The sequence below is a fragment of the Melanotaenia boesemani genome, chromosome 8 (genome assembly GCF_017639745.1).
Source record: "Melanotaenia boesemani isolate fMelBoe1 chromosome 8, fMelBoe1.pri, whole genome shotgun sequence".
Lineage (NCBI taxonomy): Eukaryota > Metazoa > Chordata > Actinopteri > Atheriniformes > Melanotaeniidae > Melanotaenia > Melanotaenia boesemani.
The window spans coordinates 30,417,795-30,439,326 of NC_055689.1; the positions used below are offsets into that span (position 1 = coordinate 30,417,795).

Genomic DNA, 21,532 nt, shown 5'->3' on the forward strand with positions numbered 1-21,532 from the left:
CCATAAAACATGAGACCCAGATGTGCACTACTAATGCAATCTTTTTATGGAGGAAAACTGGATAGTGGAAAAAAAAAGAAAAGGTGAACAGAGTTTCAGTACAAGCAGGTGCACTGCTAGCCATTTGGGCGCCCTGAGCACAACTTTTTAATCATTTAAACTGCAGTTTTATTACTTGAAGTCACTGTTGTTGTGGTCTTCACTTTTTAGGACAAAAAAAGTCTCATTAATCAATAAGCTAACAACTGTTACAAAATATAATTATGCATTCTGTGATGTTAGGGTTTGATTTTCTAGATCAAGGATCACCAATTCCAAACCTCTTGGGCAAGTGTCCTGCAGCTTTTAGATGTTTCCCTGCTGAAACACCTGATTCAAATAAAAACGGTTCTCCCAAAGCTTATTGTCAAGCTCTGCACAAACCTCGTAATGACCCATTAATTTGAGTCAGGTGTGTTGCAGCAGGAAAACATCTAAAACTTGCAGGACACTGACCCAAGAGGTCCGGAGCTGGTGATTCCTAATCTAGGTAATTAGTCAAATTGTGATTTTTTTTTTACTTTTCACCACTAAAATCAGCCCCATTACAGGATTGTGCATTAAAACTGTGTGAAGAAACTGTGTGAAGAAAATGTGTGAAGAATGACGCCCTTATTAAGTTTTGAGCCATATGCACTAACAGCCAAATGATGCCCAGACAGAGATACACAGTTAATAATGATGCACAAGGTATAATGTTCTCTTAATGTTCCCAAAGCAGACATTCACTGTAAAATGATTAAATTAAATAAAAAAGAATAACTAAAAGCTACTTTTAGATTAACAATACTACCAATCATAAAGACAAAAACACAATTTACCACAGTAATAATAAACCATTCTGACATTTGACAATTTCTACTCACTAAGTATCAATCCAGCTTTAAAGAGTCACTGAACATTTCAGAAGCTCAGAAACAAACCTGTCAAAGTGAACGATGACGCGTCTCATGGCTGGAAATTAAAGGCGTGGTTCTTTTCATATTTTTAATGTGTGTGTGTGGAAAGAGGACAGAGTTGTTAAAGAGCTGATCTTACAGCTGTTAGAAGCTGCTTGAAAAACTACTTTTTTATTGCCGTGGTAACAGCCAACAGCAGCCTGTGTCACCCTGTTAATAAATTGTCAGGAACACTGGATCACGCTTCGCCATTAAGAGTGCTTCAATACTTTTAACTTAAAATATGCTGTGATCATCATTATGATGGACTCTCATAGCTTATATTAAATCTGCACAAGATGTTTACAGGCTGAGCATTATGATGATGACTCTGATAAACAGGTTCTTGTTGGCACTAAATGCAGCAATTTGCTCCCATCACACGCTTCACAATAGAGACGCCTCAACCAGCATTATAACTTGGTTTTATAACCCAGTTATGAGGCCTGCTGTATACTGAACTTAAACTAGGTCATCTGAGGGGCAGGACTGCAAGACAATGTAAAGAAGAATGTGCCAGTGCTTGCAGTTATTAACTAGAATGACTCTCGATGGCTAACGACAGATTTAAAAAGAAGATGCTGATTCATACCAAAATTTAATGACTGGCTCCTTTGTTCAACTTTGTTGTTGTTCAGTCTGGTTGTGCAATTTTTGGGAATTTTGCAACCAAACAAACAGCAGAGATCACATAACCACACACACATTTCTGACACACCCTGAAATCCAACACATACAATCCTTGCAGTTTATGATCACAGAAAGCATCAGCGGTTGTAAAAGGAAAACTACTGATTTATATTTATTTTTCTTTTCAGATAGTGTAATACATGTTTAAATAAAATTGTTCTCTTGTATTTGATGTAAAAAGAAAAACCTCCTTATATTAGTATTAGCAAAGATAACATTACCTGATGCGTGTCCTTTGTGAAGGCTATTGTTTATATATCAGTTTTCCCCTAGATTGACTCGGCCGTGGTTGGCCACCACAGCTTTATTGTTGGTGCCACGCCTTCAGTATGCAGATGCAAAATTTCCTAATTAAACCTCCAGAAGCGCAGCAGCTCTGCTGTCAGACATCTGCTCTGCGCGTGAACACAGCTTGCAGAGTGCGGAGACGGGGAGAGAGGCGGGGCCTATTTAAACCTCATTAGTTAAGTCAACAGCATCCAACAAGCTTTTTACGTGTGGAGTCCGGAGCAAGGAAAGACAGCTGCTGATAAATTGCTTTAGAAGTTAACCAGACACCCCAACAAAGATAATGATGCTATGTAACTTTAATTAACTGGTCCTAACGCTAACATAGGCTAATGAAGTTGACGCTGGTTAGCTTAAACAATGTGGGCTATCATCTATGCACCATAATGTAACCCCCATTGGCTTCAATTTCAGATGATCCTAATAAAATATTTCTCGAAAATGCAAAAGGTAACAGCATCAATGCCTCAGGTTTCATGCAGGATTCTGCATGTCATGTCACATTATTTAATACATTGTTTTGACAGCCTATTCACAGACTTGAACAAATGTTAAATTAATGCAATTTGAAAGAGAAGCAGGCTGCAGTGGGATCACCTGGCCGCATGTCTGCAGCCACCTTTGGGGAATTTCCCTATAAAGGGCCTTTAAAACAATTATTTCAGAAGTCAAGGAAAACAAAATGCCAACAGCCAGTATCCAGATTCTACTTAATAGATTTAGAAATTGGTGAATCATGATTTGTTGTTGTTTGTGGCGCCTAATGTTTGATTGGTTAGCGTTATTAATAAAAATACATTGGCATCAGTTAGTGGAATAGTGAAATTTGTTACTGGAGACACGCAGTCTCATTCCTCAAATAAGTTATTATCTGGATGACGAGATGGAGCCAACAAGCAGCGACTATAAGGTCTGACTCAGACAAAGAGGGTGTTTTCCTCAATAATCAGAACAAATTGATGTTCGCTGGTTCGCTGGTGACATACAATGAGAGGAAGTGACCTAGTTGTCAGAGATCGTGACCAAATTAGAAGAGATGCACAATTAAGTTAAATCCATCTGCATGTTGTTTAAAATGGACAATACTTAATAAGATTTTAACAAGATATGCAGTGAAGTAAGTCGTGTTTAGAAGTTGTTTTCAAAGATAAAACAAGATGAAAAGTCACTCAGGTTCTTGAGCCATAGAATATGATGAAAGGATGAATATTTCTGGTTTGATGTAAAGTCACATAAAACATTTTGTGAAGTTGGCTGTTTATAGTCTCTATAAATGAATGAGGGGCTGATTTGGAGCAAAAGCGCTGCAGCTGCAGAGACATGTTCAAACAATGTTCACCACTCCAGCCAAGACCACACAATTCCTGTTGTGGGAATCTTAAGAGTCTCATGAGTCAGAGCTGAACAGAGATTAAAATGGCTAGATCACCATGGTAAAGTATGATCCTGAGAATATAACCAGGCCTGAGAAAGTTACAAGGTTCAGAAGTTAGGATTACATTAGATGTTAAAAATGGCACATTTCTAACAACAGTTCTTTACCTGATAATAAATTCTCATCTGAACACGCAGATTATCTATATGCTCAACGAGCTTCATCCCCATGACAACATGGGTCACGAAATCCTTCATATGACTCTGTGACATGTTTACTGGTTCTTTTAACACATATGAAGTTTTCTTCCACAGATTTCATTCTCTGAACAGACTTTATTAAGGCAACGGCCACATTATTAGGTACACTTTGCTCCATTAACAGAGATAGCTAATCAGCAGACATGGCAGCAACTCTGCATTTAGTCATGTAGATGTGGTCAACATGACATCCTGGAGTTCAAAATGAGCATCAGAATGAGGATTTAAGTGACTTTGAATGTGGCATGGTAACCAAGGTATACAGAACAGCATCTCTGAACACACAACACGTCCAGCCTTGAAGCAGATGGGCTACAGCTGCAGAAGACAACACCAGGTGACACTCCTGTCAGCTAAGAACAGGAAACTGATGCTACAATTCACACACACACACCAGAACTAGACAATAGAAGATAGAAAATGTTGCTGGTCTGAAGAGTCTCCATTTCAGCTCCACATTCAGATGGTTGGCTCAGAATTTGGTGGAAACAACATGAAAGTATAAATAAATGCACCATGTCACAAAGCTCAGATCATCTCCACCTGCTTTCTAGAACATGACAATGAGTTCACTGGACTCCAATGGCCTCCACAGTCACCAGATCTCAGTCCAACAGAGCAGCTTTGGGATGTGGTGGAACAGGAGATTCTCATCATGAATGCAGCCGACAAACCTGCAACAACTGTGTGATGCTGTCATGTCAATATGGAGAAAAATCCCTGATGCTACAAAGACTTAAGCTAGTTCTGAAATCCTCGGGTGGCTGTATAGAGCCTTTTTTCTATCATTCTTTTATAACAGGTTGTGTAGACAGTTTTTTTAAAGCGGCCATGTGCTAATGTTTCCTTATGCAACGTCTGACTGTATGTGACAGCTGCTTCTTTAGATCCTGCTATTACATTTAAGCAAACAGTCAGGACTGAGAATGACAGAATACTACCTACAAATGATGACAATAAACACAAGATGTAATCATTCTATTAACTGGAACCGTATGTTGAACTGCAATCGAACATCTGATCAGAACAAAAGCAGGACACGCACCATCTGAGGGTGAAATACAATGACAAACTGGTTCCTTCTGAGCAACACCAGTAACTCCCTGGTGAGTCACACTGTCAAACCACAGCTGTCAACCCTGCATTTAGGCATCCTGTCACACAACACGATCGTAGCTCTCAGGGAGGAGTACAGAGCGAAACAATGACCTAAAAACCACAAACCAATAACATCAAGATGTGACTGATGTGTTGGTATATTTCCTGCAGCACAGTGGCAGGTTAACCCGGTAATGACTAAAGGGTCTTTTCAAACCCTGAGATTTTAAAAACTTCTTTTTTTTTGTCACTAGACAGTTTTTTTATGTGATACAAGTATTGAGAAACTATCATGTTTTAATACACAAGACAAGATTAAGCAGTTTACCATGGTTCTCCGTCAGTAACAAGTTTCCTTTAAAAAAAAAGACAAAACCTTGACCCTTTAATCCTCATGTTTATTGTCAGATTATGTCATGTAAGTCTTATGTGACTGAGCACAAAGTCTTGTTATAATTGTGCAATCTGACTCCCTGCTCAACACTGGAACCTGGTGAGGCTGACCAACAAAATTCTTCATTTTGACCTTTTACAGAATTTAATCATGCTGAATTACCTGTTTAAAAGGTCTCATCTCATCTAATCTCAGTGTTTTGACTACATCATACTTGTAAATGTCTACTGGTTCACTGAGCCCATATAGACTTCACTCTGCTCAGTGAAGCATCTAAAGGAAGCTAAATACAAGGAAACACAAGGAAACAAGGAAATAACTTTATCTCAAACACACTACCAAAAGAATGATGAAGTGCATGGCTTTAGAATTCTATGTCAGGATGTAAAACTGAATTGAAACCTGTTCCTTTATCTTCATTATCGTTATTCTAAATATATGTCTTAAACTACAGCTTGACAACTTTACCACCAGCTGAGAAACTGCTTGAGCACAACAGCAGTGGTACTTTCTCCAGTTAACATCCAGCAGACTTTGCACCGCAGATAAAAGACTAAAAGCCTGGAGATAATCTGCAAGGACAGCTACAGGAATGTACGTAATACATGTCGCTGTAACATCAAAATGAGTCAGGAAGTTACATAGTTATACTTTAAACAAAATAACTCATGCTGTTTTTAAAGAAATGGTAAAAAAAATCTGTTGTAAATCTGACAGTGTGTACATGTTTGTTTCATTTTACTGAAGATAAGTTTGAAGACTAAAGATAAGATCACTTCTTTTAGTTAAATAATGAACAATGCTTTTTCTCTTTTTAAAAGTATTAGCCACCGCTGGGCAATGTGATGGTGGCTCTTTGATTTGTCTGTTTGTTAGCTCAACAATGCATCTATTAAACATAATTTAATCAAACTTGGGGGAGAGTTGCAGCATGAGACAACTGAGGAAACAAACGGAGGTGCAGATCTGCTTCATTACATTCATAAAATGCAGCACTGGCCTTTGGTGGAACTCTTGTTTACCTCCTACGTGACAATTTGCACATGCAGCATGATGATAAAGACCAAAAAAATTAAAACATACCATGGCCTTGGGGAAAATATGAATTTGGAGCCTAAAAATCAGAACCAACTTCTGTGCACCAAGTTGTAAAAACCTTTATCTGCAACATTGTGGTACTAATGTGAATTGATTAGATGATGTAATAAATGATGACTAAATAATCTCTACCTTACAGCACATAAAAGCAGAAAAAGACCATTCCTTTCTATTTAAACTGGAGTGAGGATGCACTTTTCCTAATGACAGGGTAATTTACTGTTTATGTTTGAAACCTTTGATGGTTATTCTTTTCCTTCTGGGAGTCTGATTCAAAGCCTGAATCTAGATGACAAACCATCCTGAAGCACCGGAAGGAAGAGAGCAGTCAGGAAGAGAGAGTGCACTGATAAACGAGGACTGGAGCTCAGCAGCCTTTACAAAGACTGAAGTGGAAAATGTTAAGCTCTGCAGAACTCTACAGCACCAGCAGGGATTTAAGAAGAAAACCAGAGGTGGGAAGTAACGAAGTATTTGTACTTCGTTACTGTACTTAAGTAGATTTTTCAAGTATCTGTACTTTACTTGAGTATTAATTTTTCTGGCGACTTTTTACTTTTACTCCTTACTTTTAAACACAATTATCTGTACTTTCTACTCCTTACATTTTCAAAACGGGCTCGTTACTTTTTTCCCACTACCGCGGATGACGGCATGACGTAAAGGACGTAATAAAGGAGAGGGAAAGTCAACCCGCGAAGAAGGAGAAATATCAACATCACATCGCCTAGCGAGCTACGAGCAACCAACGAGCGAGCCTTGTCTAAACTGGAGGTTTTAACATGGAGGAGGAAAGCGAGCGAGAAAGCGAGCCTGACAGCCAGGACATTCGCCACCCTTGGCCTTATTTACAAGAACTTTTCGAGGTGGTCGGCTCCAAGAATGACTCATGGCGTATGCGTTGCGTCCTTTGTAAACCTAAAAGCCATGAGATTCTGGCTTTCAAAAACTCACCGTCGAATCTGAAAAAACACATAGAGGTAAGTGTTTTTTTGTACTTTCTATTTTAGCTTATTTTACAATGCAGTGTCGTTTCCACCAGTGAGTTAACTTAATAAATCAAGCTGGGGCCCACCTAAAAGCATGAAGCTAACCAGCTAGCACATGCTTGACAAAAACACCGAAAGCTAATGGCGTGCAAAAGGGAAAAAAAGATTTTAGCTTGGCATGCCGAATGGTTTAGCTAAACGTTATAAACTCTAAAATAATACATTTTATCATGTATCTGTTTTGTATCTGACATGTCATGTGTATGAACTTGTACATGCTGCAAGTGTCGTCTTATGTAAATTCATAGTACTTTTTGTTCAGTTAAAATCATACAAGCAGTTGAATATTAAAACCAAAAATATATTTTAAAAAATGCCCCTTTGCAAAAATTGTGCCTTGAATTTAGGCCTGTCATTTAAATATTTTTTAGGGGTATATTTATAAATAACAAATATATTTTTTGTACATCTGAACCTCTTTTTAAAATTTTTGTGTGTGTTTGTCTTTTTCCTCTTTCAGAGAAAGCATTCAAATCATGTGGAGCGATACAAAAGCCTGACTTCAACAACTCTAAAGAGGAAGTCTGTCTCCTCAGAGGAAGGGTCATCCAAGCAACTGAAACTATGGGAAATGAGAAGGGTATCGCAAAAAAGTGTTGATCAGTACATTATAAACTTTGTTATTCAGGGTCTCCACCCCTTTAGCATTGTGGAGCAGCCAGGCTTTCGAGCTCTTCTAAATCATCTGCAGCCAGATCTAACTGTGATGTCTCGAGGGACCATAAAAAATCACATAGATAAAGCAACAGATGAAATGAAAAACAATTTAAAGGCTGCTATGAGTGACATTGAATTCATCGCTACTACTACCGATTGCTGGACGGCTCATAGGCGAAGTTTTATCGGAGTAACAGCACATTGGATTGAGTCGGAAACCATGGTCAGATCCTCTGCTGCGTTAGCATGCAAGCAAATTAGGGGATCACATACATTCTCGGCACTCGCTCAAGCACTAACTGACATCCATACAGAGTACAACATACGTGACAAAATAGTGCGCACAACTACGGACAATGGCTCAAACTTCATAAAAGCTTTTAGGCTCTATGGTGAGGTAGATGAAAATAACAACGATCTTAGACAGGAACAGACAGGAACAGAACAAGGAAACAGTGAAGGAGAGGAAGATGAAGAAAACCATGATGAATTTCAGTTTGTGGAGGCTGGAACATTGTTGGATCAAGATGATGGTTTAGAATATCAACTGCCAAAACACCAACGATGTGCCTGCCATCTTTTGAACTTAGTTTCAACAGTTGATATTTCCACTGCAAATGCCAACACAACCTACAAACGACTTTCTCGTTCTGCTTTTGCGAAGTGCTCAAGTTTGTGGAATAAAAGTGGAAGGTCCACGGCAGCAGCGGAGATAATCGAAGAAAAATGCAAACTACAACTTGTGAGACCGGTTGAAACAAGATGGAACTCTCTCTTCCTGGCAGTCCAGAGAATCGTGAGGATCATCAGAGAGCAAGGCGAAGGAGCAATCACAGCTGTGTGCAGCGCACTTAAAATTCCCATGTTAGTAGATATTATATTTATATTTTAATTTATATTTTATGATTGCTTTATTATTTTTAATAATTCTGAAATATGTAATTAAAAATACACATTTATCTTTCTGTAGTGACTTATGTTTTGTTTTATACTTCTTTTTTGACAGGTTCACTCCTGCTGAGATTGCTTTTCTCACCGAATATGTAAAGACAATGAGCCCATTCGCAAAAGCGATTGATGTTCTTCAGGGAGAGACCAGTGTTCAAATGGGATGGCTCGTACCCACAATAACACTTCTCAAGACTAAGCTAGAGAATCTTCGACTTTCCTCCAAATTCTGTGTGCCTCTAATAGATGCTCTTCAGACTGGACTTGAAAGACGATTCAGAGAGATGCTTGAAGATTCAGAGCTCATTGCTGCGGCCATTCTTGTCCCCAAATTCAAGACTTGCTGGACAAGTAATGACAACATTCTTAGAACTGGTATGTATAAAATATTTCCTTAAAGCTAAACTACCTGATGTATTTTTCCTTGTATTTTGGCAAAGATAATCATTTAGTTATCAGTACAGCATAACAGTAGTCATTTGGGAAAAAATGAGACTTTGAGGTCACCTGTGGGCTGTGTTATAAGGGTTATGTTTTAGAGCGAGGGAAAACAATCACACACACAAGAGCTACTGTTTTATTTCAAAATTCATAGCTTAAATAAATAAATAAAAGCCAATCCCTGATCTTTGCCATGTTCTCATTGCTCCTGGCTTGTGTACATATTTCCTGGTTTGTTTGAGACTGTGATCGGGGGGCGCAAAGGAGAGGGATTAGGAAAGGGGAGTGTTAACATTTTTTACACACATCACTTTTACAGTCACAAAATCAGGTAGTGTAGCTTTAATGCAAAAATGGCAAACATTTATAAGAAATTGTATTACTTGTGTATGAATAAGTACTCTCAAACAGTGTACTATGATCCTTTTTAATATTTTTTTTAATATGGAACAAACATGTTTATTGGGCACCTTTTGTTGTTTCTCTCTTTCATAGGCCTAGAGTTCATCAAAAGGCATCTTAAGGAGCAACCGATCCAACATCCAAGTGACACCTCCAACTCCTCCTCAGAAGAAGACTTCTTTTCTCCCATCAAGCAGGGAAACGCTCAAGAGAACACTAAGCAGCTCGAGTCCTACCTGGCCTGCCCAGATGATACCATGGACATCCTGAAATCTTTCCCAGCTGTTTGTAACTTATCCCTTAAGCTAAACACACCACTTCCAGCCTCAGCTGCCTGTGAGAGGCTTTTTAGCACCGCTGGCCTCATCTTTACCCCCAAAAGGGCTTGCCTGAACTCCAAGAACTTTGAGAACCAGCTGCTTCTAAGGCTAAACAAGAAATTCTGGTAGCTGAGGTTTTATGTTTTATGTTTCATGTTCAAGTTGATTTGCATATTGTTAAAGCTGCACTACCTGATATCTTTTTCCTTGTGTTTTGGCAAAGATTAATTTAGTTATTAGTACAGTATAATATAATAATATACAGTACAACATAAAATGAGAGTTTGAGGTCACCTGTTGGCTGTATTATACGTGTTTTTGTTTTAGAGCGAGGGAAGGAACAGGAACTGTTAATCGCATATTTCAGAGGGACAGGAGAACTCTGATTGGTCCATATATCCTCTATCTATCCAGAAGATAAAGGAAGGATCAAACACACACGGACCACACACACAAATTCACTAATTTAAGGTCCTATATTCTCCAAAATCCACTTTTCTGCTCTTTTTTCTGTTCTAATGTTTCTACTTTAAATACATACACAAAGTTGTTCATTTGGGTATGTTTGAGTTGATAATTACATATATCCAGAACTAGAATCTATCGGGAATAATGTGAGAGCTATTGTTTCATTTCAAAATTCATAGCTTATTCACAGTATTTATTTTTATTTTTTTTTTAAAGAATTAAAAGTCAACTCTAGATCTGTTATTCTCATACCTCCTGGTTTGTGTGAGACTGTATTGTATCAGTACTTTGCTGGTTATCAATAAAATAAGTTGCAGCAGTAATCCCTCACAGTAAAATTCATTTTTTACTTTTTACTTTTACTTCAAAAGTAGATTTCAGAGGATGTACTTTTGTACTTTTACTTAAGTGAAGAGGCAGAATCAGTACTTCTACTTTTACCAGAGTAGTTTCTTAACCAAGTATCTGTACTTCTACTTAAGTACTGAATGTGAGTACTTTTACCACCTCTGAAGAAAACACACAGAGTTTAGTGATAGGTCAAAGTTATTAACTAAAACTCAACCTAACTAAAAACTGTGTTTTTGCAAAAAGCTTAAATATCATTGCCTGCATGCTGCATGTTAAATAGTTAAGCATTAAAAAGAAAAACTATACTTTACTATTTATTATATATATATATATATATATATATATATATATATATATATATATATATATATATATATATATATGTACACACACACACACACACGGACAAAATTGTTGGTACCCTTCGGTTAATGAAAGAAAAACTGGTCACAAAAAATAAATTGAATCTGACAAAAATAATAAATAAAAAAATCGACGAAATTTAAGCAATGAAAGTCAGACAATGCTTTTCAACCACACTTCAAAAGAATTATAAAAAAAAAATAAACAGGCCTGGACAAAAAGACTGAAAATAATGTGAACAAAGGGACACGTTAATCCAAGGTGTGTCCACTAATTGGCATCACAGGTGTCTACAATCTGACTGACTGATTACAAGATTGTAGACACCTGGCTCACTGGCTTTGACCAAAGAAACATGGCGTCCATGTCTCCCTTCCCTGCTGCAGCGGTGCGTCTGATGTAATCAGGAGAGAACGGGTTTATTAAAATGAAGAGACGTTTGTCTGGAACTTAAGAAAGAAGAACCGATGGTTCTCTTTGTCAAAACCCATGCAGATGGCAGAACATTGTGATTTTTGGATGGAAAACTGCTCCCAAAAGACAATAAAAAACTTTTTATTTATTTATTATTTTGTAAATGTTGTTTAAATTTATGCCAGACAGCAAAGGTAAGACATGCTTTCTGACTTTTACAAACATGCAGCATAAATCGGGCCTTCCTCTACTTCTGGTTCGGTGAATCTTGGTCATAGCGAGATGAAACTTCCAGCTGTGGAATCTGTGAGATGTGAGCTTTCAGTAGAGGAGCCGTTTGTCCATGTTCACGAATTGGGTGGAGCCAAAACTTGTGTTTACATATTTTTCAGACTTTGTACCCGCTCTTTTAATTATTGTTGTCTTAACCATATTTGTTGGTGATAGAAATGGTTTTGCTGAGCTGGTAGCTGAGATTCTGGACTTTCTGTGGATACCACACATGTTTATAGTTACATCTACAGACCTCACCTTACACCAGTAAACCAGATGTTAACCCCTTAACTCCCGGTAGCGAAGGCTGCAGGTGCAGAGGTGAAGCTAAACAGTGAAGCTAAAAATGAAGTTTAGAGAATTTATGGGCCAGAAACCTGGATAATGAAACACTAAAGGTGCATGGATGGAGGTTATTGTGCATATTGTGAATATTTCTCTCTCCTCACCATCTAGAAACTGTGAGATTCTCATCCTGCTTTCTGTCTGTTCACCTGATGCTGATATTCATCACATATTGTTCCTTCTGTGTTTAGAAGGAAGCAGCTTCACAGCTTTAAATTCATCCTGCTGACTTTTTACCTTTTAGTTAGTAAGTCCTGAACATTTCATCCTTCTTATAAATATTTGATTTTATATATATGAAGAAATATTTTAACTGTTGGTGTTTAAAGAGAAAACTGCTCCTAAACCTGTTTATGTGTTTCGTGCAGGGGTCTGCAACCTTTCCAATCCAAAGAGCCATTTTTTCCTCAGTTAGCTAAATAAAACATGTTTAGAGACACAAATGCTACGAGACTTTTCAAATAGGCAACTTAATATATATTTTTTAAAGAAGAGCCACCATAGGATATTTAGTATTTTTGAAGAACCACATTTTTATTTCCATTTTTAGGTTTTAAAATAAAGAAAAATATAAAACCTTGATAAAAAGAGGATAATCAGACTTTCTTCTAAGGGATGTAGATAATTGTGGAAAATTATGTAAGGTAAAAGGGGGGGGAGTCCCTAGTTTCCAACCTAACAAAAGGAAAGATAGATTTAAAAAAATACTTTAGCCACGTATTTAGAGGCATTGTGTAAGGTCCAGAGAGACACTTGTGGCTTCAGAGTCGCAGGCTGGAGACCCCTGATGTTTGGAAACCAAAACTTACTGCATTTTGTTTGTATAGCTGTAGCCCTTTTAAAGGAAAGAGACATTTTGTGCCTAACAACGCGATTAAATATTTTAATAGTTGCCCTACACATTCTCTTATATGCTGATGGGAGATATTGGATTGTGCAGGGTCTTTGCTGCATGATCTGTTGTGACACATGGTGAATTTTCTTTGTTTTAATATTGTTAGCTAAGTATTGTACTGTGTAACGCCCGCTCACGTTTGTATTACTGCTACCATGTCAACCGGGCGATGCTCATAAAGTAGATAATTGGATCTCAAGCATCTGCCTGGTAAAATAAAGGTTAAATAAATAAAAATAGGTCAAATATTACAGTACTCACAGGTCTCTTGAGAAAAAAGGCAGTCACAGCTCCGACCAGAGGCAAGTCTCCCAGCAGAGGGTCCAGCACCACCCTCAGCAATCCATGAAGCTGTGCAGAAAAACAAACACCATGAACACATCGCTGCTTCTTACTGTCATACTGATCCATGTGGACTCTTGTTGATTAGAGACTTCTGACGCTCTTTTGACTACAGTGAACGGTCTTTTGTCAGACCAGAGGGTCATAATCTGTAAACACAGGCCCCAAGTGATGGCATCTGACCTGGCCTACAGACTAAAGCTTTACGGGAGAATCTCAGACTCTCTCTTAACACCAGGTAAGAGAAAACAACAATGACATTTAGCCTTTTTTTTAAAGTCATTTTTTATTCGTTTTGATCCATTTAATTTTCTTTTTAACAAAGAATATCTTCATAAAATAAATTGCATGCAAAACCGATTTTAATTCTTATTCTATTTAAATTAACATAACTTAAAACGGGGGGGGGGGGGGGCTTAAACTTAAAATTAAGTACTTCAGGAAATTAAAACCGATGTATCAGATAATCATGAGACAGGAAGGATACATGATTATTTAAAACTGTGTTTCCACTGGTATTTATTCAGATGTTTAGTAATAAATTCTTATTACTAAAATAACTTGTGTTTTTATTGTCTTAAAATGAGCCATTTATATCTACTTGTCACAAGGTCCACATACATGCCAGCTGCTATATTTGTTCCACTGGTACTACGGTGTCTCTGAACGGAAAAAGAACTGTGTGAAGTGAGAACCGTCTGAGCTTTAAAACTACAGCACTGGCTTTGTTAGAAGCTGGAGAACTGTTTAGGATAAGTTTACGCCTTAAAAGGCACAAAGAAGAAGACAGATTTAAAAAAATATATATATGTATAAAATATTTATTTAAAAGTGTGCTTGGCATTTGAAGCCATTTCTATGCCCATCGTTACCATTAGATGTCAGTACTTCTTACACACTGTACCTTTAAGTTGTACCTCGTTAAGACGGCTACTTCCAGCAGGATAACGCACCATGTCACAAAGCTCAAATCATCTCCAACTGCTTTCTAGAACTGGACTCCAACGGCCTCCACAGTAAGCGGATCTCAGTCCAGTAGAGCAGCTTTGGGATGTGCTGGAACGGGAGATTCTCATCATGGATGTGCAGCCGATAAATCTGCAGCAACTGTGTGATGCTTCATGTTGATGTGGAGCAAAACCTCTGACGGCATTAAAAGGTTGGAACTAGCCAAGTCTACCTAATAAAATCACTTTTTGGGCTTATTTTCACATTTCCAGTGCAGAATCTCTTCAACACAGCCGAAGCAACTTGTTTGGTTTAAGTCTTTTCCCTCCAAGTCAGTGGCTACTTCTTTGTTTATTAGAACCACATGCAGCTTTTCACAAAGCCACTTTCTCCGAACCAGGTGATGGAAAAGTCTCAGATTGGTATTTTCTAAGAAGCATCATTTCAAAAGTTCAGTCTGAATTCACTTAACCACTGGATGGAAAGCTGCCTAAAGTTCTCCAAATCTTACTCACTCAAATCAGAAAAACTAACCATAACAACTCTGGCCATGAGCAAAAAGCACCGTGGCAGGATACACAGCAAAGGCAGAACAAACACAAGCAGAGAGATTTATTAGTCAGATAAAACCACTCCTAACATCATCACAGTTGTTGCTTCAGGCCTCTATATCAAAAACCACAACTGAATCAGCGCTTTGTTCATGAAAATGTCTCTAAAGGAGCACCTAAAACATCAGTTAAGATAAAATTATTCACTGAAAGCAACTATCAAGACAAATGTTTCCAAATCTAGTATTAAAATCAACCATTTATGCAGAGACCTCGTATGAAGAACTGTGTGGGCATTTTTCATGCTGCAGTGACTCAAAGCTCAGATGTAGACAGCCCGTCTGCAGCACCAAATTTGGTCTCAGCTTGCTCTGAGTAATCAAATACCAGCTCCTTGCTCATGAAAATGGACTCCGTGGAAAAGATTGAAAATATGTGTTTGTTTGTCCCTGCTTCCCTCCGGTTGCCACTCCTACCAGAAGGAGGAAGCTTTATAAATTATGTGCCGCTGATAATGCCCCCGTCACAGGCCCAATGAGAATGAGGAAAAACCATGACAGCAATAAGAAAAGAGAAAATAAAAATATGGCGTATGATTTAAGCATCAAGTTCAAGTCCTATTTCTCCAGCAGCCTCTAAAGAGCCGAGAGTGCAGCTATAAAATCAAAGCCAGACGCAGGAGGTAAATATTTACTGTGCTTCATAAACGCTGAAATTTCTCTCAATAAATCCCACGAGCCCTCTCTCTGCTCACTTTTGCTGCCTCTCTGATCTTTGAAAAGCAAATATGGCCTGTTTTTACACCAGCAGCTGAGTGGATAACGTTTTCTTTATCAGTTCTGAATCAACACATTATGTAAAACCATCTCTGCAGAGGTCACAGGTCAAGCTGCTGGTCGTGGCTGAAGGAATGAAGGCCGACAAACCCTCACATCTGCCTGAGGGGGCTGCTGGATGTTTCAGACAAGCAGCAGATTAAAAGATGTTTTATGTTTTTATTATTTAGCTCTGAGGGTTGAATTACAGGTATATATGTTATTTACTGCGATGGACTATTGACCTGTCCAGGGTGTACGCTGCCTCCCACCTGCTAATGCTGGGTTAGGATAGACAACGGATAATAATGGATGGATGTTATTTAGTTCATTGTTTTATGAACTCAATTGATAATGAATAAAAATATCAACTATGTTTTAAGAAAATAAATGAGTTACTTAAAATATTTTAAAATGTTTTTTTTAACTATCTGATTTCAGAATTTGTTTTTTTTAAGTAATAATTTTATTGTCAATAAAACACATTTAAAAAAAAAAATTCCAAAATAAAAAGAATAAAAAATTTTATCATTATTATTATTACAATTTTAATTATTTGTTTTTAAGTAAATTATTTTTGCAGAAAAAAATTTACATTTGAAAAAAAAGTGATGAAAAAGACTAAAAGTTAACAGATGCTCAATGTAAAAACTCTATAATTCTTATTTTGATTTATAATTTTAATCCTTTCATGATCCTCGTCTTTACCAAGTTAAATTTGAATTAACTTATACTTTACAACAGCGGGAAAAGGAATGTTAGTAATCAGTTCCAGCGAGTTCTGGTCTACAGGGTCCAGCGTGTCTCCACACTGCAGCCGTACCTGTATACTTTTGATTCCAGCCCTGCAGTAGTACTTCCTAATGTCCACATCGATTTCTGTGTTCCCGACAAAACTAAGAGGAAGAGCAAGGAAAATATCAATTAACACAACAAGAGAAGCGTGAAATGAACACATAAACTCTGCACAATATGATTTCTATCATCACACCTGTTACTACTCATTTTTTTCCATTTAGATTTGATTATTTTGTATATTTTGGGGACAAATATGTTCATTAAGTTAAAGTGAATCAAATAATTAGATCATACAGGTGAAACTGTGCTAAAAAAAAAAAAAATATGGGTAGTAAACATTTTTTATGTGGTATAAAATGGCAAAATAGGCTCTGACCCATGATGGTTGCACCATTTTACAGATGGTAGTAAAAAAGTTGATTACGACTTTAAGTAGTGTTAGAATCAAAGGACTTCTTCTAACGTGATAACGACGCGACAGACATGAGTTCATGAGTTTGAGGACGTCCATTCAAGCTTGTGACACAAAGAATATCAACAAGCCTGAAATGAGTCATTACTAATAAAGCTTTAATGTACTGTTACAAACAAGATGTTAATAAAGAAACACAACCAGCAAAACTGTCTGCACAGTTACACTAACATACACATTCTCTTTCATTCAACCAGAAGTTTAATGTCCAAGTTTTGTTTGAGACTGGCTGATTATAACGTTCAGATAAGAAGCACTTAAAACTAGTCGGTCACTGTAACTGGATCCTGAGGGAGAATGAAACCACGTCAGTCTGTTGTGAGACTGGGAGAGGTGTACCTGATCTGCAGGTCCATGATGACCTGCCTCTTGTCCACATTTTCTGTGTAAACCTTCACCCCGTTGATTCTTGGTGGCTGTAAAAACACAGTTGAAAATGGGCACATGGTTTTCTTTTGTACACGTGGACATCAACACGTGGCCTTGCTGGTGGGATTTCCTCACCTTGTCGCCCAGGTCGACCTTGGTGAAGCAGAAGGAGCTGAGATGAGCGTTGGCCTGCTGCACCTCCGGCTCGATGGTCTCTCTGAGCAGCTTGTCGGCAAACTGGCAGATGAACGGCCACATCTGCTTCACCGTCTGAGGGAAGGCAGGGTGAAAAGAAGGAAAAGATTGTTACATCACATCCAAATCCCACACAGTGAACTGAAGCTTCAACTGAAGTCAGAGACGAATTCTTGGCAACATTGTTGGCTGATGTGCTGCTGCTGGGAAGGTTGTTTGTGCTGCAGGCCTGGTGAACAAGAAACAAGTTTCTAAGGAAAACTTGGAATATCACCCTGATGTTTATTTGTTTTGTAATGCACCAACTTGGTTCAATGGCAAAAACATCAGTGAAACCAGGAAGCTGTTCGATTCTGAGATGGTTTGCGATGCTAATGTGAAAGATTCGGCATCATATATCAAACCATCCCTTAATAAATGCATCGTCGGATCTACTCTTCCACCTCACATAAAGCTGCATCTCCTCTTTATCATTTTATTTAACAAAAAAATTAAATCCTTTAAGTATGCAATCACAGCAAAGAGGAGTACTGGATCCTGAACTCTGAAAAGCATCCTACAATTTAGAGCTCCAAGTTCTCAAAACTTTAACAAAACTGTTTGATTATATTTTTTGTGCATGTAACAAAATACACAATTAATTTCAGAACTAATCCATTTCAAGTACATGCTGATGAGTAACCAGGACGACTTGAGGAACGACAGTCTGTATAGAGGATGACATCATCAATCTAGTTAAACAAGCTGGATCAGCTGTGATGACATTTTAACACTCGGTACAACTTTAATGCATAAATGAGATCACAGTGGACATTTTATTAAAGCCCTGATCACCTCTCATCTTCTGATTAAAATCTCAGCTGGTATTGATCATTTGTCATCACATCTCATTCATCTGTCCATCCTCCATTTACTGCTGCTGACTCCTGACGATCCGGTCTGGTCAGTGAAAGGAAAAGTCTGAGCAGAAACCTCCCTCCCACTCCTGCAAGCCCTGGTTCTGCCCCGAGCCATCCTCCTAGTGGGATAGGTCCAAAACGCCTCCCCTGGGAGGCATTCAGAAGTCATCCTGACTGGATTACGTAACTACCTCAACTGGTTCCTTTGGGACAGCCCAACACCCTCCTGGATAAAAGCTCCTCCCCCTGCATCTCAGGCAGATTATGGCCAATTTCTTCTTTAAAGAAGCTTAAATTTATTCTGCACTATGTTCCTGCAGTGATCCATAATGGACACGCTCTGGACACTGGTCATACATATTCATTCATTTTAAACTGAGACATTTCCCTAAACATTTAGTCTAAAATTACTTTCTTCCAGGGACCAGACACACTCGCTCTCATTTCTTCTCCGTCTATATCTCTCCATCGCTCCCTCTGCACCTCCATCTTTCTCAGTAGAGTACCTGGTCAGGGTCTCTCAGAGCTCCAGATTCAGAACCTATTTATAAACCCTACCTGTCTGCCTCTGCCAGCTAACAGGATAGTGTAGACGAAGTTGAGAGGTGGGCGAGCATGTGCAAGCGGAACAGATGAAGTGTGGTGTGTGTACCTTATTAACCCACTCCACTCTCTCCACATCTGGAAAATGGACCTGGAATGAAAGACAAGAAAAGGCTGAAGTCAGAATTATGAGGGAAAAAATTGGTAAAATAAAGCTGCACTGTAAAATATTTTGATCATGTTTATTTTTTACTTTAAAAGGCATAAAATCTTTTCAAAAGATGGAAAAGGGTCTAGACTTTGTACCACGTGAACATTTACAGAAGTCAAACTGTTGAAATCTATGCAGCAATTATTTTGACAGTATATCAATAATACTCATAACCAACTAGAATTTCTCTCCTTTTCAGCCTGGAGGATACAATCCCTATGATTATATAAAATAAAAGCAAAAATAAATATAATTTAACCCATTTAGACCTTAATTTTGTTCTAAAATTAATGAGATGGATTCAGCTTCAGGTTACAGAATCCTGTATCAAACGCAGGGAGATGCCTGTTTTTTCTGTTCTTTTGTCACCTAAATGTTTCCCTTACTGAATACAATAAATAAGACCACCACCACTGGAGAGTTGGTGATATGTAGCACATCTGAGCTGGCAGTTGGATTATGAAAAGCAGTGAACGATTTTCAAAGGCTGTTAAAATCTTTGCAATAACCAGAAATTAAAACAAAGACAAGAGTGAAAGCAATCCAGTCCAGAAGCAACAAAAACCCTTTATGAATATTTGATATGTGTATTTTTGCCCTCATTTCTATACGCCATAAATATCTGGTTACGATGATATAAAATGTTTTAAAACATTTTGCTTTAAAATCTGTACGCAGACACACAGAGAAAAGATGAACTAGAAGGAGCTCAAACACAAAACAGAAAAAAAAACTAGTGGAAACCACTCTAGTTTAAAACTAAAGGTAAGATTAATATGAAGGTCATTTCATTAAAACTAATCAAACATATCCATTATGATTTACCTTTATTAGAATAAATTGAACCGTAGTATTTTGTCCTGCTATTTCATACAAAAAAACACACGGTAGATATTAGAAGCACGCTTTACAAGCCTCTGCAACAGAGATAAAGTAACAAAAAGTCCACTCTTTGCCTTTATTTATTCAGTAAACTGCCTCCCTGTGATTACCGTGAAGCCTTTCTGTAAAGCCTAATGACTACAGATCAATAAGCACTCACATCTTACTTTCCAGTTCTTTTTCTCACAGTTCAAGCCAGCACAGCAAAAAACGGTCACAAAGACAACACCTTAATATAGGCGATGTAAAGATGACAAAGGACCTAATGATCTAAAAACTGAGGGCCTGACCCAGTGAAAAAAATGAAAGGGGAACAGGAAATGTGAGGTAATCCACTAAAAACTGTGATTTCTCAGCGGAGAGTAAATCTCTCGTCTGCCCTGAGAGCAGTGCTGGGCGATCGTATGATCGTGCTTAATGATCACGTTAACTTCCTGGTCAATCACAAAGATCAGCTTTGAGCCTATTTACACAAACATGGAGGAAATGTGCACGACAACAGCCAATGAGAATCGCCCTTTCCAGGTACACTTCCATAAGTTGTGCAGAAGTTGAAGTTAGGCAAGCAGAATGACCGAATGTGGAGCTGAGGGCATCATAATAGATGCCAGACATGACATCGGCATTATCCACCAGGGATGAGGTTGTGGTTCGATATGCAAGGTATGTCAGGAATTGGGGCCCTCAAAAACCAGCCACACAACAAATGGGTTTAATCATTTAACGGAATACCACCCAGGTAATTATACGAAAAGCATGAAAACACAAGCACAGTCTGCACAGCCAACTAGTAGATTAGCCGCTACCAGCGGTTTAGCCGCTACTAGCAGTGCAGCCAATGGCGTCATCGTTTGCAGCCATTGTGCTGTACGAGCAGCATTCAAAGAGGAGCAAAAGTTTTGCTCCATTTCGAATTACACCGGGCTTAGTGCACAGTAGTGCGGTCAACATATGGTTACTGCCAAAAATATTCTGCTAGTACTATAAGCAGTACATACTACCGTATACAGTAGTAGAAGAAAAACAAAAGCAGAAAAATCTCACATAGGGAAGGAAAGTTATTACTGATACTAGTTTATAAATACAAATTTGGCATCATCTCTGTGAGAGAAGGCATGTAGGTGCCTTGTCAGTGATAAACTGAATCCACAAAAACACTATTCTTCTTATTTCTGGAGATTCTGATAGATATCAAGCCTTACATTTAGAATATTAATATTATAGTCATGAACTGAGAGTCATGAAAATATGTCCCCTTTCCCCATGAGGATTAATTCTGGCCATAAACGTATTATCTCACTTCCTTTAATTTCACCCTAATTACAGTATTTTACCATGCAGCTATCATTCATGAAGGAAACAAAACTCCAGCGCCAGAGGATGTCGACGATCTGAGAGGAC

The 21,532-nt window shown here is 38.1% G+C and overlaps 2 protein-coding genes across 6 annotated transcripts in view; one reads left to right on the forward strand and one right to left on the reverse strand.

Moving 5' to 3' along the window:
- LOC121644524 (extended synaptotagmin-2-like) overlaps window positions 1-21,532 on the reverse strand; it is a 60,325-nt gene that overhangs the window by 23,243 nt on the left and 15,550 nt on the right. For all 4 annotated transcript variants that reach the window (XM_041992529.1, XM_041992528.1, XM_041992530.1 and 1 more), the window contains exons 3-7: window positions 19,148-19,189; window positions 17,537-17,671; window positions 17,372-17,448; window positions 16,586-16,658; window positions 13,368-13,457 (exon numbers count right to left, since the gene is read on the reverse strand). In XM_041992529.1, coding sequence (XP_041848463.1) covers window positions 13,368-13,457; window positions 16,586-16,658; window positions 17,372-17,448; window positions 17,537-17,671; window positions 19,148-19,189 — 417 coding nt within the window. The remainder of the gene's footprint in view (window positions 1-13,367; window positions 13,458-16,585; window positions 16,659-17,371; window positions 17,449-17,536; window positions 17,672-19,147; window positions 19,190-21,532) is intronic.
- LOC121644525 lies at window positions 6,644-10,807 on the forward strand. Of its 2 annotated transcripts, XM_041992533.1 has the most exons (5): window positions 6,644-7,160; window positions 7,690-7,809; window positions 8,551-8,750; window positions 8,893-9,209; window positions 9,771-10,806. In XM_041992533.1, exons 1-5 carry the CDS (start codon window positions 6,963-6,965, stop codon window positions 10,124-10,126), a joined length of 1,191 nt encoding a protein of 396 aa, XP_041848467.1. In that variant the 5' UTR covers window positions 6,644-6,962; the 3' UTR covers window positions 10,127-10,806. The 2 variants fall into 2 exon arrangements, with proteins under 2 accessions (XP_041848467.1, XP_041848466.1); XM_041992532.1 differs by having other exon boundaries at window positions 7,690-8,750; window positions 9,771-10,807.

What these genes read in the sequence shown, in the direction of transcription:
- LOC121644525 (XM_041992532.1), top strand. Translation starts at nt 6,963, where the DNA reads ATGGAGGAGGAAAGCGAGCGAGAAAGCGAGCCTGACAGCCAGGACATT. An exon ending in ATCTGAAAAAACACATAGAG is followed by an intron (nt 7,161 to 7,689) that starts GTAAGTGTTTTT and finishes TTCCTCTTTCAG; the next exon opens with AGAAAGCATTCAAATCATGT. An exon ending in AGCGCACTTAAAATTCCCAT is followed by an intron (nt 8,751 to 8,892) that starts GTTAGTAGATAT and finishes CTTTTTTGACAG; the next exon opens with GTTCACTCCTGCTGAGATTG.